This window comes from Styela clava, chromosome 5 (assembly GCF_964204865.1).
Source record: "Styela clava chromosome 5, kaStyClav1.hap1.2, whole genome shotgun sequence".
Classification (NCBI taxonomy): Eukaryota; Metazoa; Chordata; class Ascidiacea; order Stolidobranchia; family Styelidae; genus Styela; species Styela clava.
Window position 1 is genome coordinate 14,064,677 of NC_135254.1, and position 16,858 is coordinate 14,081,534.

At 31.6% G+C, this 16,858-nt stretch overlaps 1 protein-coding gene across 2 annotated transcripts in view; it reads left to right on the forward strand.

Moving 5' to 3' along the window:
- Positions 1-16,858, forward strand: part of LOC120344668 (uncharacterized) — a 50,891-nt gene that overhangs the window by 26,173 nt on the left and 7,860 nt on the right. For both annotated transcript variants that reach the window (XM_078112886.1, XM_039413966.2), the window contains exons 24-49: positions 461-603; positions 973-1,106; positions 2,532-2,611; positions 3,070-3,192; positions 4,154-4,298; positions 4,610-4,771; positions 5,064-5,186; positions 5,811-5,996; positions 6,793-6,943; positions 7,365-7,550; positions 7,947-8,155; positions 8,917-9,006; positions 9,706-9,856; positions 10,099-10,216; positions 10,470-10,597; positions 11,226-11,325; positions 11,827-11,962; positions 12,412-12,456; positions 12,778-12,962; positions 13,453-13,621; positions 14,125-14,249; positions 14,750-14,891; positions 15,477-15,622; positions 16,066-16,174; positions 16,485-16,622; positions 16,742-16,857. In XM_078112886.1, coding sequence (XP_077969012.1) covers positions 461-603; positions 973-1,106; positions 2,532-2,611; positions 3,070-3,192; positions 4,154-4,298; positions 4,610-4,771; positions 5,064-5,186; positions 5,811-5,996; positions 6,793-6,943; positions 7,365-7,550; positions 7,947-8,155; positions 8,917-9,006; positions 9,706-9,856; positions 10,099-10,216; positions 10,470-10,597; positions 11,226-11,325; positions 11,827-11,962; positions 12,412-12,456; positions 12,778-12,962; positions 13,453-13,621; positions 14,125-14,249; positions 14,750-14,891; positions 15,477-15,622; positions 16,066-16,174; positions 16,485-16,622; positions 16,742-16,857 — 3,540 coding nt within the window. The remainder of the gene's footprint in view (positions 1-460; positions 604-972; positions 1,107-2,531; positions 2,612-3,069; positions 3,193-4,153; positions 4,299-4,609; positions 4,772-5,063; positions 5,187-5,810; positions 5,997-6,792; positions 6,944-7,364; positions 7,551-7,946; positions 8,156-8,916; positions 9,007-9,705; positions 9,857-10,098; positions 10,217-10,469; positions 10,598-11,225; positions 11,326-11,826; positions 11,963-12,411; positions 12,457-12,777; positions 12,963-13,452; positions 13,622-14,124; positions 14,250-14,749; positions 14,892-15,476; positions 15,623-16,065; positions 16,175-16,484; positions 16,623-16,741; position 16,858) is intronic.

Consider the following 16,858-nt stretch of genomic DNA (forward strand, 5'->3'; position numbering starts at 1 on the left):
TTTGTTCAATTTTATATTATATATGAGTAAAAACAATTGATCAATTGGGATGAATTGATCCCGACAATTTATTGACTACAACGCCATTTAACGCCACCACAAAATTGTGTGATGTAGATGTCAGTTGGTCTAGTGATGGAAATGATTGATTCTCATCATACAGAATAAATAGGAATTATTTTCTGGTCATGTTCTCAATGGAATAGAATAAAATTTTCATATTTACATTGATTTCAATTAATATTTATATATAAATATAATTATTGATCAATCTTAATGAGCAGAAAAACTAGTCTGATGCCAAGTTGTATACGCTTTGTAACTCCTAAAAAAAGAATTCTTTTCAAAATTGGATTATCAATCTTGAGTAACTGTTTGAAAATTAGCATTGTTTTAGGTTATATCAGAAGGTTGTACTCATTCTAAGTACTGTATTAATGGTAGCAACAATTTTATTCAGATATTTGATGCAAATCATGATCAGAACACTCAAGTGACAAACATCTTTGATCGACCTGTTATGGCTACTGGTATTAAAATAACATTGGAAAACTGCAGACTTGGTTGTGCAATGAGATTCGAACTTGTTGGATGTAAACCTCAGTAAGAAATTACGATGCTACTTTAACTGGATTTTGATTATCATTATTGATATGTAGACCAATGAATATCTTCAGATATTTCAACATTTTTAGACTTTAGTATTGCTATAATACCGAATTCTAATAGATTCTATTACATCTGAATTAATCTATTTAGTAAGTTCTTCATCTGAACTTATTTTTATTTTAATTTATTTTCAATCATTTACATGAAAAAAACATTTTGTCATTCAAATTTTTTTCAAGTTACATGAAAAACAAAATTTGTAAGTTTGAGCCTTTCATTGCACTTTCATCGCACTTTCTCTCACCAATTTTTAAATTTGGTTTTAAATTTATTGACATGATTACCCTTTTGCTGTTTTCACAGGTGTGATGCTTCTCTTGGTGTGGGTGCAGATGGCCCAGGAGATTTCCCGTTATTGCCCTCCACATCATTGACTGCTTCATCTTCTCAAGCTGGTTTTGAACCTGAATTCAGTCGACTCGACTATACAGAAACTCGTAAGTAACAATTCAACCAAATGATTGATTTAATCTGACCTTGATTTTTGGTGTAATTTTTGTAATTTTGTAATCTGTTATTCTGCTAATTTTTCACTTAGAACTGTTGAATCCAGCACACTATCAACTCGACAGTGGCACCATGACATGGGATTCCGCGAGACAGCATTGTTTTACCCAAGGAGCAGATTTATGCACTTGGTCTGATATATGCTCCACTGGTACTCCTATTATAACTGGTGTAGTTAGTGGTGACAGATGGGCACCTATCAGGCAAGAACCATCATTGTTGAATAAATAAATTTTAGTTGCAAACTTTTTATTCAATAAAAACTTTAATTATCCCAAATCGATAAAGTAAATATTTTCAACTTTTTCATTAATCAAAATGGGATATATTCAAGTTAAACAATCATCAATAGAAGAATTGAAACAAATTATTTTACTTAGATCAGCAACTTTTTCAAGTCTATTTATTTATTATAATCATGAAAAACAATAATAGGGATTCTTCGAATGATTGGGTTGAAATCGGAGATGACAATAATCCATCAAATCCTAGTCGTGTTTGTTGGAAACACAATGAAAAATATGGAGCACCCGCTTGGGGTATTACGGAGGGTCCATGTGAACCTTGGGCTACTGATACTGATCCCTGTCCACACAAGGGCAATGTATTTTGCTGTCGTATGTATCATCAACATGTTTTGAAAAAGAATCATTATAAAACAATTATTCATTCTAATCAAATCAAAATCTATTATTTAAAGATAATTCTCTGCATCTATGTTCAAACTTTTTTTTAAATTTTTATATCATAATATGTTTGGGAAATGATAGACTATTGTCAATTGTATGGATGACTCAGATTAACTACCGATAGTCTAGATTATAGTATGCTGAAGCTACAAAATTACTTGGCTGCCGGCTTTTTCCTACCACAGTTTCATTCTTCAATCATATTTATATAATGGAATGAATTGAACTGGCTAAATAATAAATAAACTCATGCCCAGTCCAACCGGGTTTGAAATATGAATGTATTGAATGAAATTGTTCACCTTAATATTATTTTTTTTTTTGATGGCTCTTCTTCTTGAAATTGTGTTGACCCTATAAGTGCTCAATTAATTTCAAATAATTAGCCATATTTATACTGATATATGAGAGAGAAAGATAGATGTTGTTTCGTGTCATAAGAGTAATTTTCTTTTTCTCAAGAGTCAAGTTTTGAAAGTTCTATTCTATTACTGTGACAGTTTCATATTGAAAAAAGTGGATCTTGAATCAACTTGCTATAATATATTATTATGAAAATAATTCACAGTTTATTTGCATGTTGTTATAACCGCGTAATGAAAGAATATGTTTTGTAAATTTGCATCCGAAATTTTCTCGAGCGTTGCTTTACTTTCTGTTATGTAGCCGGAAATACAAACAGCTGGAAGCCATCACAAAGTGACAAAAATCAATGGATCCAGGCTGATCTAGGAGAAACTAGGAAGGTTGGTAAAAAAAATTTGTAATTCTGTATGCCCAAAATGTATATTTGTATCTCAATCTTGAAACTTTTGTTTATAAAATAGATGTGATTACCGTGACATACCAGCAATAAATCAAGAAATCATTAGGTGTTGTGTGCTTAACTTGACAATAGGAAAACTAAATTTCAAGCTCGAATGAATATGATGTCAGTTTGCTAACCAGTGGATTATTTTATTTATTTTGTGTTGCAGTTTTTGTCTCTTTTTCGGAGGAATTTAATTAAATTTGTTTGTATCGTTTTATTCAATAAATAATATGTTGGGGAGGTACTTTGCCATATGACAGGAGGGTATATCATCTACATTTTCCAATACCCAGTTCTGAATATTCGAAAAGTTACTTGTACCTGCCACTTGTTAATCAATAAATTTTGTGTCAAATTGAATACTAACTAACCTTGCATTTATTTTATTTGCAGATTTCAGGAGTACTTTTGCAAGGCAATCCACAAGCTTCCGATTGGGTCACTGAGTACTACATTCAATTCAGTGGTGATGGAAACAGTTTTACAACATATCTCGATACAACTGGAAATTATCAGGTGATAAATAAAAATTATTCAAAAATTATTATCTTTTAACAAGTTTTTTTTTACAGTCACTCAATTTGCATTAAAAATGAATTTTTTCGCATAATTAGAGATTGTTGACTACCGTAGTTATAATCAGAATGCAGACTTTTTGTCCTAGCGTTAACCTCGTTGTTTCTTTAAATAATAATAGATAATAGTGAATTAGTGATTATAGGTAGAAGATTCTGAAAGGTGCAAAAACTAAACTTAAGTACTTGCTTAGGCACCCTTTTTCACGTATAAAACCATTACTTAGTTTACAGTTCTATTTACAAATTTTGGGTATTTTTGCAACAATTATATATATCAATGACATGGTTCTTTTCTTATCATTGTTGTAAACTGCTTGTCTGATTTTGGTCAGACGAAACGTTACAGAAATATATTTGTGTTAGTGTGCAGCAGGACTCTTGAATTGTATAATTATATATATGTACCGTATGACATTTAACACATCTTTTAATTTAATAACTTGAGGTCTTTTTTTTTACTAGAGTATTTAAACCAGGACTAGAAGTTAGAGATAATTCATAGCATTTCATCTCATTTCACTCTCAAGTAATCAATACATCGAAAACTTTATATTATAAATGTTTGAAACTTGATTTCCAATTGTCATACATTTGAGTTGAAGTATTGTCATCGTAATTAGACATTACAAATGAACTGCTTTAAACATTCTAAAATTATTAATTTCATAGATTTTATGCATTTATATATATTGCACTTTCTTTTTAAAAAGTGTTTTGTTGAATCATGAATTAGAAATGGTGTGCATATATGGGTTTATTTGGAGAAGCAAATTTACATTAAATGTATATATTCATAATTATATCACTCCTTTGTTATAAAATATATGAAACAGTTTCAGAAGATTGATATTAGAATTTGGATTTTGTGTAATTTATCATTTACTGTAATTTTTGTCTAGCTATTCCCTGGAAGTACAGATCAAAATACAATTTCTGAAGGATTTTTGAGAGAACCTATAACAACAAGATATGTTCGAGTCCAACCACAAGCATGGAATTCAAGAATTGCATTGCGTTTTGATGTAATGGGATGTAAAGCCGAAGGTGAATTATGCTGCTATTTCATAAGCTGTTACTTGAGACTGCATTGCAATATGTTTACAATATTTAAGGCATAGCTATGACATGAAGTTAGGTTTGTTAGTTGACTTTACTTTTTACTAAAGATCACGAATGTGCCCTTACTGGAAGCTAAAATTTTTTGATGTTTCATTTTTATTTGTGGGAACACTGTTTTTATTCCACCGATAATTTCACCAAGATTTCCAAATTTCTTTCTCAATCGAGTTTGAACATAAATTTGATGTAATTGCACTCAGATTTGCTATATCTTAACATATTATTCATGTTTTCAGATTTGGCGACTTGCACAGATACTGCAGAATCATATCCTGATGAGTTTACAGTTTCATGTCCAACTGGTTGTGATGCCGGATCACCAAGAGTTTATGGAACCAGAGTTTATACAGAAAATTCAGCTATTTGTCCTGCTGCTATTCATGATGGAATGTTCTTAGGTATACCTCAATGTCCACCTCATTATTTTAATAACATTTTAATATGAATGTGTGAAAAAACAAAAGACGGTAAGTATTTTCAGTTGAAATTTGTAATCCACCAAGGCTGAATATGTCCTGAAAATTTGATGTGTGTATTGAGGTGAAAACTTAGAAGTCTAGGCAGCATTTTACTGGTAAAATTTGTTATACCAATTTTACTGCACTTTAAATCAATAAACTAATATAAACGATTGAATTTCTGAGCTTTCGTAAAAGTTGAATTTTGGGCTTTATGCTTTGAATTTTTTAGCTGACCATGGGGGTACCGTGGATGTGAGAAAAATAAATGGAAGAAGTACGTATACTGGGTCTACTCAGCAGGGTATTACATCAAGTGATTATGGACAAGCAGATGCATCTTTTATTTTCCAGGGTATGATTTGCTGGAATTTATTTGAAAGATAATAATTTTTTCTCGCAAATTGCATTTAAAGAAATTTATCAAACTAATAAAACTGTGCTTCAATAGTACAGCATTGAAGGACACTAAAGTAACATGCGATTTTGAGAAATTTTTTTTTCAAAACAATGTTTTTGTGGAATGTAATTCAAAACATTTATTTTTTAAGCAGAAGAAGTCGAATTTTGTATATTAAACTGGTATTCTTCAAACTTTTCCGTCATGACCCAAATTTTTTGGTGACCTTCAGGAATTAAAAAAACGATAAAATTTACAATAGCTTCAATTAGACTGATGTGTTTGCATATTCTCGCACAAAATATCGAATATCATCGGCTCTATTTCAGTGGCAATGGGTCTCACTTCTGGTTCCTAATTTTCCAAGTTTGATCGATATTTTGTTTTAACATACCCAAGTGAGTGTTAAAATTTTTTTTACCGCAACCCTTATTGAGCCTTTTATGGGGGGTCGGGACCCCCAGTTTGAAAAGCCCTGTATTAAACGATGTAAAATACAGTTTCGCAAACACAAGGGTAGATGAATGAATCTTGAATTCTGCCATGGTAATCTATTTTTTAAGTTTTCTGTTTCTTTAGGTGATCATCTTGGCTGTCCTGCTGGATGGGATGGTTGGAAAGATTGGTGTTACTATACTCCAAGAATGAGTACTAAATTTAACTGGGCTGATTCAAGACAATATTGCCAAACATTTGGAGCTGATTTAGTCAGTATTCATAATCAAGGAGAACATGATTTTGTTACTTCAATGTTCTTTTATCAATGTAAGACTTAAGTTGAATGTTTTTTATATTCAATCTAATATTGTAGCTCAGTCAATGTAATATCGATTTACCATGAAGAAAGGTACTGCTTTTAATCATACTGCATTTTCTGGCTTATACGTGTATCAAGCAAAAGAGACGATGCTCATTTTTACCACTAAAAAAGCGGGTTTATCCATATGAACATAGAAAAAATTGTTTATCTGTTGGTCAGGTAAGCACTGATATGCGGTCATAATTTTATATGGTTAGAACCAGGACCTGTTTGTTTCTGTAGAAACTTACTTAGAGAATTAACTACTCCTAACAATAAAGCGGTATTTTAGCTTTAAAAATGTAGGAGAAATCATTTTGAACAACCCATTAACTGGAACATTGAAATAACCTGTGAATATGGTGTGATAAGTACCATATATCCATGGGTTATTTTAACAGCTTTGTTTCTGCATTTTTCTCTGAATCAGCAAAACCTTGAAGAGGTCTTCAAATCACTTCATCTTGTGCTAGCCGTTTTTATTTTGAAGTATCCTTCAGGCATAAATAGAAAGTGCTTCATTGCACAACAAAATACCCTACCGAAATCAGGTCAAAAAATTTGGTCTAGAAAAGTGACTTAATAGCAGGAAAACACAGTATTTCTCTCTTTGTATAAAGCATTCCTAGCTAATCAATGGTCTTATTGGTCATATGCAATTTTTCCGTCAGTAACCTTTGCCAATTTTACAAACATCACAAAAAGTTTAAATGTTACAAAACGACAAAATCATCCTTTATAACAAGCTTCTTAATTCTGTAGATGCACTGGATTCTGCATGGATTGGGTTCAATGATCTTGATACTCCTTTTTATTATCAATGGTCTGATTTATCTGAAGTTACATGGACAAGATGGAACACTAATGAACCAAATGGACATCATGAGAGATGTGTGGAAATGTATAAAATAAAGTATGTATTTTGTACATGAACATTGTAAAAAGAAAATTCATTTTATGATTAATGCTTTATTTTATACTTTTTGTGCAATTTTTCACTGAACAAGAGTGATTCTGTTTTATGTGTATGTACTGTTGTCATGTGTTCATCGTACCATATGCACAGTATGAACAAAAAGATTCTTGTTCTTTATTCTGACCAATTATATATGATAATGATCAATATTGATTCATTCGTGGTCTTGATTGCAGTTTTTTAAAAACCAATTACCATTATTAAATATATTAATATGTAAGTAACGTTGTTCATAATTTTGAGATGGCCTCTACATGTGTCAGAGAACCGTTGGTTTAAGTATTTGATTTTAAATCAATAAGCATTGAAATTTACCTGGTAAAATCTACAATTTTGTGATTTTCTCTAAAATTTTCAGGGGTCTTTGGAATGACCAAGCATGTGATGATGAGGCTAACCTTATCTGCAAAATGGATAAGATTCCTGTTAATCAAGATCAAGCTGTAATTGATGGATGTGATGCAGGATGGATTGCATATGAAGGATCTTGTTATTTCATTGATTTGACAAGAATGGTATGGATCAATTCTGAAAACTATTGCAAGTAAGTTTTTTTATTTATTTGTTCAATTTTCATTTATTTTCTATTAGATTCTCATGGTAATTTTTAGAAAGTTGGAGAAATTTGAATTGGATACCAATTATTTTTTCTCAACATAATCGTCTTATCTATTTATAATCCAATACTTTTCATTTATTCAGGCCATGTGTGTGCACATAGAAGTGTGCACATAACCTGATATTTGGCACAATATTTTATATATGGCTATCACAGAGAAGTAAGTCATATCCTGGCCAGGTTGGGCATTGTTATTTTAGGTTTGCTTTATTAACCCAGGTCTATAAATTTAGGCAGAACTATAGGGATTCCTGTGCCATTGATGTGATGTAGAAAATATTAATTTTTTTTTGCTTCTAATATTTTGTATTTTTTACTTAGGGGTGTTGGTGGACATCTTGTGGCAATCACTAGCTATGCTGAAGAATTGTGGTTGACAAGTAAGATTTCTGAAGCGGTTCACTCATCTGATAGTGAAAAATTCTGGATTGGTCTCGGAGCGTACATCGATCCAAACAGTGATGCCTTGATATATTCATGGTCAACAGGAGAACCTGTTACATTTACGGCATGGGAGTCAGATCAACCAAGTATGATTTTGTTAAACCATCCATATATACCAGTAATTGATAATAATATTCTAGTGCCTACTCAAAACTTGTTTTGAGTGAAAGCGAGATGTATATTCTTATTCCTGGTATGTGACACACAAAATCTGATATGGGGTTTTGAAACACTTATACTAAAACTCATGAATGTATATTTAAATGTTTACCATATATTTAGGACTGTATTGAAATATATTGATCAATTTGAATTATGCTTTATCTCAAATTTGAAAACATTGTTTAAAAATCTAAATAATTTTAAAAAAAAATTTCCAGTTTTGCTCATCTCTGATACTGATGGATTTTTTATTGTTTTATTACAAATCAATTATCAAGTTTATATTAGTGCAGGTATAACTGTTAAATCTGCAAAATGTAATTTGGCATGTAAAATTAAAATTTGATTGGAAACAAATAAATTTAAACTATGGATGAAAAGTTTAGTCAAATAAATGTATGAAAATTTTTGCATTTAGTCATTTGTTGTTACCAAAAGTTTGTACTTATAAAATTTATATACTGTTTCACTGTTTGAAAATGACACAAACAAGTTATTTTCAATCACTTTGTATTAATAGGTTTTAAATCCCCCTAACCCACGTATTATTTGTCCAGCTATTTTCAGTTTGGAACAGTTTGTAATAAACACTCACAGGTTGTTTAATAATAATTAACTTTTCAAAGTGAGTGTACTTTGGCATCTTTACTCAACACGTCACTGATTAATATGTTGTATTTTATAGGTATAAAGCACACATGCCATTTCCCATTCTTGTATGAAGGAATAGAATATTATGAATGCATTGAGGAGGGATGGCCTGCAACACTTCTAGGTCAGATACTTTATTATCAAATATTTTCCTGTTTGTTTTATTTTTTTTATTAGTCATTAGTCATTTGTGCATATTTGATATTGCAACAATGTAGGTTTGCACTTCGATAGGATAATATTTGACAGACCTTCACCTGGAATTTTATGACCTTTGCATAATCATAATTTCACGAATATTTATTTGAATACGGTACATGTCACCCATCCATATTTTAAATACTTTTTATAATTAATGAAAATAATCTAATATTTTCCTAGTTTGTCATGATATACTCACAATTTAAATTATGCTACTGACTGCAGTATTACAGGTTTTCACAACTTTTTTGTTAAGGACCTCACTTGTTTTGAAACTTTACTCACATCTTGCATTTTTACCCTGATTGTCCTTTTTCATTAGTGTATTGTATCAATTTTTTCAAATTTGTATGAAATTTAAAAAGGCCTGTAGGGCAGCAGTTCATTAGTTTCATGGTATATTAGAATAAATCTGCGAAAGGGTTGTTATATTTGTATAAATAGAAATCTGTACCAAGTAATACATGTAACTGATATACATATACCGGTAGTTCAAATAATCGGTTCAGAAATACAAAAATAAGTTTCTAGTTCATCCGAATGACATGTTCATATGGCCCATTAAGAGGGACAAAAGTAAGTATAGGTTAAGGTTGGCATTTCATTGCTGAATTACTTTTAGGCCCTTGGTGTTCTGCTGACCCTGTTTGGAAAAATCATCCTGTTGCATGCAATGGCTGGACAGATACACAAGTTGGTTGCTTTAGAATGGATAGTGACACTGGACTTTGGTCTCAAGGACAGCCTGTTGCTTGTGGATCTGATGCATATAAGTAAAAATATAGAACACCAGATAAATTTTTGGTATTTTAGATTAAGGGCTGAAGATGGCATCCCATGAATATTTTGAAACACTTGGTTAATATGAGCTGTAGTTTGAAATCTAAATTTTGTTATTAAATTAATAGATTTTAATAGATTGCCATTTCAAAATTACTAAAAATACCAAGCAGATGTTAAGAGTTTTTTTTATCATTCTTCATACTAAATGTGTTCTTTTGCTTTGCACATGCAGAATTTGTGAAAAACCTCGAGTCGGTTATACTAATCCAGCATTACCAACTACACCCTCTCCAAATGGTAACTGTCCGTTTGGATGGTATGCAGAGGCGAAATCCAACTATTGTTATCAGGTGAATACAGCTTCGTTATTTGGAGCAAATTAGTAAATTTTTGCAATTCATGTTTGGTTTAAAACCAATTCATAAAAGAGTATGCTCCTAAAATTATTATTCACATTGATCGCAAGCAGTATTTTAACCATAAATAATTTTCATTATTCGTTCAATATACTTTGTATTAAATGACAAGAAAATTTAAATATCTAGAATTATGTATGGGTAATTCAAAAACTTATAATTACTATTCTACATATAATATTAATAGATTAATGAAAAAACATCCACTGAAAGAATGACTTGGGAAGATGCAAATGTACATTGCCAATCCCAAGGTGCACAATTAGTCAGTATGCACAGTCCACAAGAGGAAGCAGTTATTGCATCTGGTGTGAGGTAGGTTTTCGAAACTCAATTTACAACATTCCGGTGATGAGAAGAAATCCACCAATGTCACAGAATTTTAACCTACAAACCTGAGCAAAGGGGTTTCATGGGCATGGCAATATTGTTTCAAGCAATTATCTCTGTCCGCCAAATGAACAACTCGCATTGTACATAATCCCCTTTGGACACTAACCTTTAAATTATGTTATACAATCAACAGTACAATAGAAATTGTGTTTTTTATTGCTTTGCGTGATGTAGAAACCTTAGCCATAAAATTTAGTGGCCACTTTGAACCACTCTATGGGTAAGCTAGGTTGAAGTCTTGAAAAAGCTACCATTTCGTTCGGTATAGGATGAATTGGGCAGACAATAATCAAGTACTAATGTGTGTCTGCTTGTATATAAACCTATTTGGATGGGATTGTGAAACACTGCATTAAATAGAAATGGGTCTGATTCAAATGTCATATTATTTATTAATATAATCACAAAGAGATGCTAAAATACTTTTGTCAGTCATGCTGCTTACTAAAACGTCATTTCAAGCCTGGATGCAAATCATTTAACAATGGGAGTATATTGACTATGTCACTAATATATTTTTATTTCATCAATATTATTTTTCCAATCATAGACATACAAGTGGAAGCAATTGGTTTTGGATTGGAATGAGAAGAAAACAAACTGGTTCTTATGGATGGACTGATAACACTCCCATATCATACACCAACTGGGTAAGAATTATGAGCTTATGTGGAATTTTAGTAGAAACCTTATGATTGACACATAGCACTAAGCCTTAAAAACACACAAATACTCTAGAATTGACTCAGTGGTGTGGCGCATCATGTGAAGTGTTAAGAATACGCTTGCCACAGCACTTCTGATTACTCTGCTTGGGTTCGCAGGTTCGAATCCCCAGTTGGATAAATATGTGAGAATGGATTGCTGGACTCCTTGCCATCATAGGGTGTCAACATAATCCCTGACCGCTTACTGCTTCCTTCATCATCAGGTCAATGCATCTGAAAACAAATAACTGGATAACTGATCCCATACCCAACATGGACCGGACAAGAGGCTGTGGTACACCATATGATTAAGCCATCTTATCTCCTTCCTCCCTCTCAGGATGTTGTATATTCTATCCTTATCAATAGTTATGTCACAACAAAAAGCTAAATATAATGTTTGTGCATAATCAAGCCTTAATATTCAATATAAATCATTCCCAGGGTTCGGGTGAACCGAATGATTACGATGGAAGAGAAGAGTGTGGGATGGCATATTACAGCACGAGTGGCACCGATATGTATTGGAATGATATGAATTGTGAAGCAACTGAAAATTGGATTTGCAAAGTTTTAAGAGGTTTGAAAATATTGCTATTTTGTGCTATCTATCCCAATTAAATTATTACCTAGTCTTACAATTTATAGGATTAATATTGGTAAACTAATATTGGTTATTCATACCAGAAATTATTATTATTTTGATCATTACCTTTAACCCAATTTTTCGACTAAGTTTGAATAACTTCAACGATTCACTGGCTAGCTATTCTAATACCGAGCTTGGGCTGGTAATTGGCCAGGAACATTTGGTTTACCAAACGATAATAGTCTTTATTGACTTTACTCTTTCATGTAAGTAAATTTTGAAAAAATCATTCAAAACACAAAAACTTTTACTAGATTGTAACAATCAGCCAATAATATAAAATTCTAATTCAAAATAGTTTGCTTGTTAATTAATTTTCAACACCTGGACATGCCACCCTTGAAATAAAATAAAATATACATTTTCACTAATGTTTCTAGGAACAACTTTATTTCCACCTGTAACTCCACCTCCTGGAACTTTCTGTAAGTTGATATTTTATAGAAGAACCCCTGATGAAATAAAAACTACTGGTATATGCTGGTCGCATGGTTCATTTTTATGATATAGATTTTATTGGGTATAGGTTGGTTACATAATTCCTAATAGTGATTAATATTGAAGGAAACATGTTTTTTGTATTCCTCCTGTTATGAAGAGTCTTATATATCATTAACATAGATTGCATAATTTTTTTTTTGAAGTTGGGTGCTCTTTTTGCTTGTCGGGGTATAAATACTGATCATTTTCCAGTATCTACTGTTTTCTGTGCTTATTATTGATAAATATTATCGATTCTTTTCTAGCTCCTCAAATTTGTGGTTATGATGTTGACTGGGTTGCCTATACTCCTCCTGGTGGTGTGATGTATTGTTATCATTTTGGAAATATCCCTAAGATATACTACGATGCGGGACAATATTGTAAGAGTCTTGGAGGAAACCTTGTTTCGGTTCACTCTCTCGATGAACAAGCATTCCTTGTTGGCAGAGTAAGCTTAATTCTTTCGTTGTTTGTCAGAAGAAAACAAAAAAATGAATTTTTTCAAATGATTTTATTCTAGTTTCTCATGAAATTGGATTCTATGATGTAAGCAGCGGATATAGTATTCTGGATTCTGCTATTTCTCATGTTATATAATTGTTTTTCCAAAGTATTTATTTTATCGAATTGAGGCATTTGAATATTGAACAATTTGTGAACTTTCTTGAATATATATGTGTGTTTTTTATTCAAATATATTTTGAATAGTTTATTCAGATGTTTGTATATGAATAATTGTATCTATTTTAGTCACTTCCTACTCCTAGGATATCTCAAAATCATAAAAATTTCCATTAAAACTCAGCTCAAGATTGTTAAAAAATATTTGGGTTGAAATGAAACTATTTAAATCTATCCTGACTTCCCACTCCAAAAAATTTCAACGTTGAAGAGATTCCATTAATAACCTGAATAATAAATATTATTATACATTATAGGCAACTAAAGTGGATATTCAGCAAATGTGGATTGGTTTGATCCAAGAAGCTGTTGGAGGTTACTATGTTTGGGTCGACCAGACGCAACTGGTTTATACAAATTGGTGGGGAGGAGAACCTAATGATTTTAGTGGTCAAGAATCATGTGTACAGATGGATCATAATTATGGTATGTGTAAAATTCGAGTGGGTCAACTTTTTCAAAATTCTGTATCTACTTCAATTCCTTCTATACTGTACCAGTTACTAGAATGCTTAAAATACAAATTTTTTTTGTGAATTTCGAGTCAAGAATACATTTCATATATGAGCAGACAATCTTTTTGTTCAATAGACTTTTTGAGCATGCAACCTCAACCTAACTAGTTAACTATGAAAAAACAATGTGTTTGATCAGCATATTGAAAACATCTAATGCTTCGAATTTGTGTATTTTGCTAATGCCTGACAATATAAAAATTAACCACACATTTTATTGACTTTGTATGAAAAATTATTCTATATATCAAGTTCAAATTATATATATATATATAACTGCTGTTGCGGGGAAAAACAATTATATCATTTCAAAGTGGAAAATAGCAATTATTCAGCATTTTAAAAGTAATACATACTTGCATTATAAATTTTATTCCATAGATACTGTAAATATAAATCATTTTCCTTTCATAGGTCAATGGGCTGATTCAAACTGTGGCATAGTAAATGGATACATCTGCAAGAAAACTGTAGGGTCAGTTCCTAGTGAGCCAGATCCAACACCAACTATGCCAGGAGGTTGTCCAACAGATATACCGGTATATTTGATTTAAATAGCACAAGATGTTTTATTTGTTAGTTGATGAGATATAAGCAAATCTTCATATTTATGGTTGCCGGTCCGTATCATAAATAGCTAAATCAATTCATTGGAAACATGGGTGCGATTATCATGCCATCTGTTACTTTAGTTAGTTTGAAGTTGTTTCTCAGAAAGATGTCTCTGATGTTGATCCTAATTGAACTTTTCTACATTTACACTTGACACCACAATACTGCTTACCTCGTGCAAGGGCAACATGCTAGATTGTCAAAAGATCACACAGAAGGGATTTCAGTTTTTTCATTATTGCTGGATCATACACCGACAGGTTATGGATTCCTCAGTCAACCACATTCACCTATTGGCATAAATTAACTAATAAATGGGCAAAAATCCATTTCTTGTTTCCATGTTTAGCCAATCTTGACCCCTTTTTCTCTTTCTTGGGCCTCAACCATGCTTTGACTTCGAATTTACTTTTGTATTTCATACAAGGGTTGGCAGTTGTATGGCAGCAAATGTTTTCTACCAGTTGGATTTGAAGACACAAGTATGAGAAAAACATGGGCTGATGCAGAAGCTTACTGTAATCAACAGCAAGGATTCCTTGCTTCAGTTCCAAATCAGTACTATAATGGTGCATTTATATTTTTCTTTCTCCTTCCCTAATACCCCAATTTCTTAGTGAGTCTGAAGAAGTCTGACCTTGGTCAGACGAAACGTTACAGAAATATATTTGTGTTAGTGTGCAGCAAGACTCTTGAATCACTTAGGAGAAATATATGTATGGCATATGAATTTTGATGTTTATTGTCAGTGATAATTACTGTATCTTGGAGGTGCGAATAGAATCGGTAATTAGAAAGAAACAAAAATGTGTACTAAATTTATGGATAAATTCTTACACCTGCATAATTTTATCCTTAATTATCAAATGTAGTTATTTTATTTTTGATGTGATAGATGAATATTGCTAATATTGAGTGGCTTCAGTTACTAACAGTTTGTGTTTTATAATTGTAGTAATGCTTTCTGCTTATCAAAGTTTTTGTACTTCGCCAAAAACTTCATTACATATAGTCTTATCATTCAATCACTGTTCTTCAAAATAAAGTCATCAGCAAGAATTAGACCTTATTTATTCTTAGCCTGATGATCATAGATCTTACACGCTACCATCAGTCCACTCATTGTGCTAACATATTTATTTAAATTTTCACAGCTTTCTTAATATCAATGGTATACTCAGTACGTGCTAGCATCTGGATTGGTTTAAGTACAATTGATTCCAACAGAGTATTTGTTTGGTCAGACAATGAAGCTGTCACTTTTACTAATTGGGAAGCAAATGAACCGAATGCACAAGGGGTTTGTATCTTGAACTATTTTATTTTATTATTATTCTTATATAGTACACATACATATAAAAGTTACACATATGATTTGTTGTCTTCAAATTATATTTCTCCAAACAAGACTTTTACCAAACACTCATCAACACCATTACAGGCCGACTAGAAAGAATCTAGTCCATAAGAAAGTTGGCTGGGTATGTCAAACAAGAGAAAATGTTCTTTTTTTCAAATTTGATAGCTTTCTATATCTGAATGACTACTTTTGTATGGACTTATAACACTGCAGAAAAAAAGCCCTAAAACAAACTTAGAAATGCCTCTTTTTCAATTATTAAAAACTAATATTGTAAAAGTATGTCATAGTACCATTCTCCTTTCTTTTTTTTTATTATTTAATTTTTTATCACTTTGAAACTCTAGGAATAGTAGTTTTTGATTTTAAATGTTTAATTGTAGACAGAAGAATGTGTAGAAATGTATACATCGGGAAGATGGAATGATAAAGAATGTGATGCAACTCGACCATTTATTTGTAATGTTTGGAGATCAACAACTTATGCGGAACGTATGATACCTTCTGCTTTAATTATAATAATATAATAGTAGTATAATACTTTAAATATAAATGGTAAAGGTATTAGCAGCTTAACGTAGAATGATGCCATTTCTACCATACACCTGAGGGTTTTTATCATTTTAGGAAAATGTTAGTCATTTGAGTTTTTTAATGTATGATCTGAGTCTGACTATAAAATTCATTAATTCATAATATTTTTCTCTTTCTTTCTTCAAGTGTGTCTGATGATGTAATGGCAATAATCTCTTCGTAGTTTTATTTCCTGGATTCTGAATTCCAAAAATAAATTTCCTTTTAGCTACACCTGATGTTACCGGATGTCCAAATGGATATGTGAGATGGGACACAAGTTGTTACAAATTATATTCTGCTGATAGTGATCAACTTTCATGGCAAGAAGCAAGAGATAAATGTAAAGCAGATGGACAGAGTTTAGGTATATATATATCAACATCATTTTTATAAACATATTTATAAAAATTCGAAGCTTATTGTGTTTTAAAACAAATTGCACCTAGTTCATGTGGCATATGGCTGTCATGGTTATATTTTCAGGTATGACAATGGACTTGACAAGTATATGGAACTGGTATGAAAATAGTTTTCTTAAAACAATGTTTTGGCCTGATGCTCAATATGATTATACATGGATTGGATTGTACTACAATCATG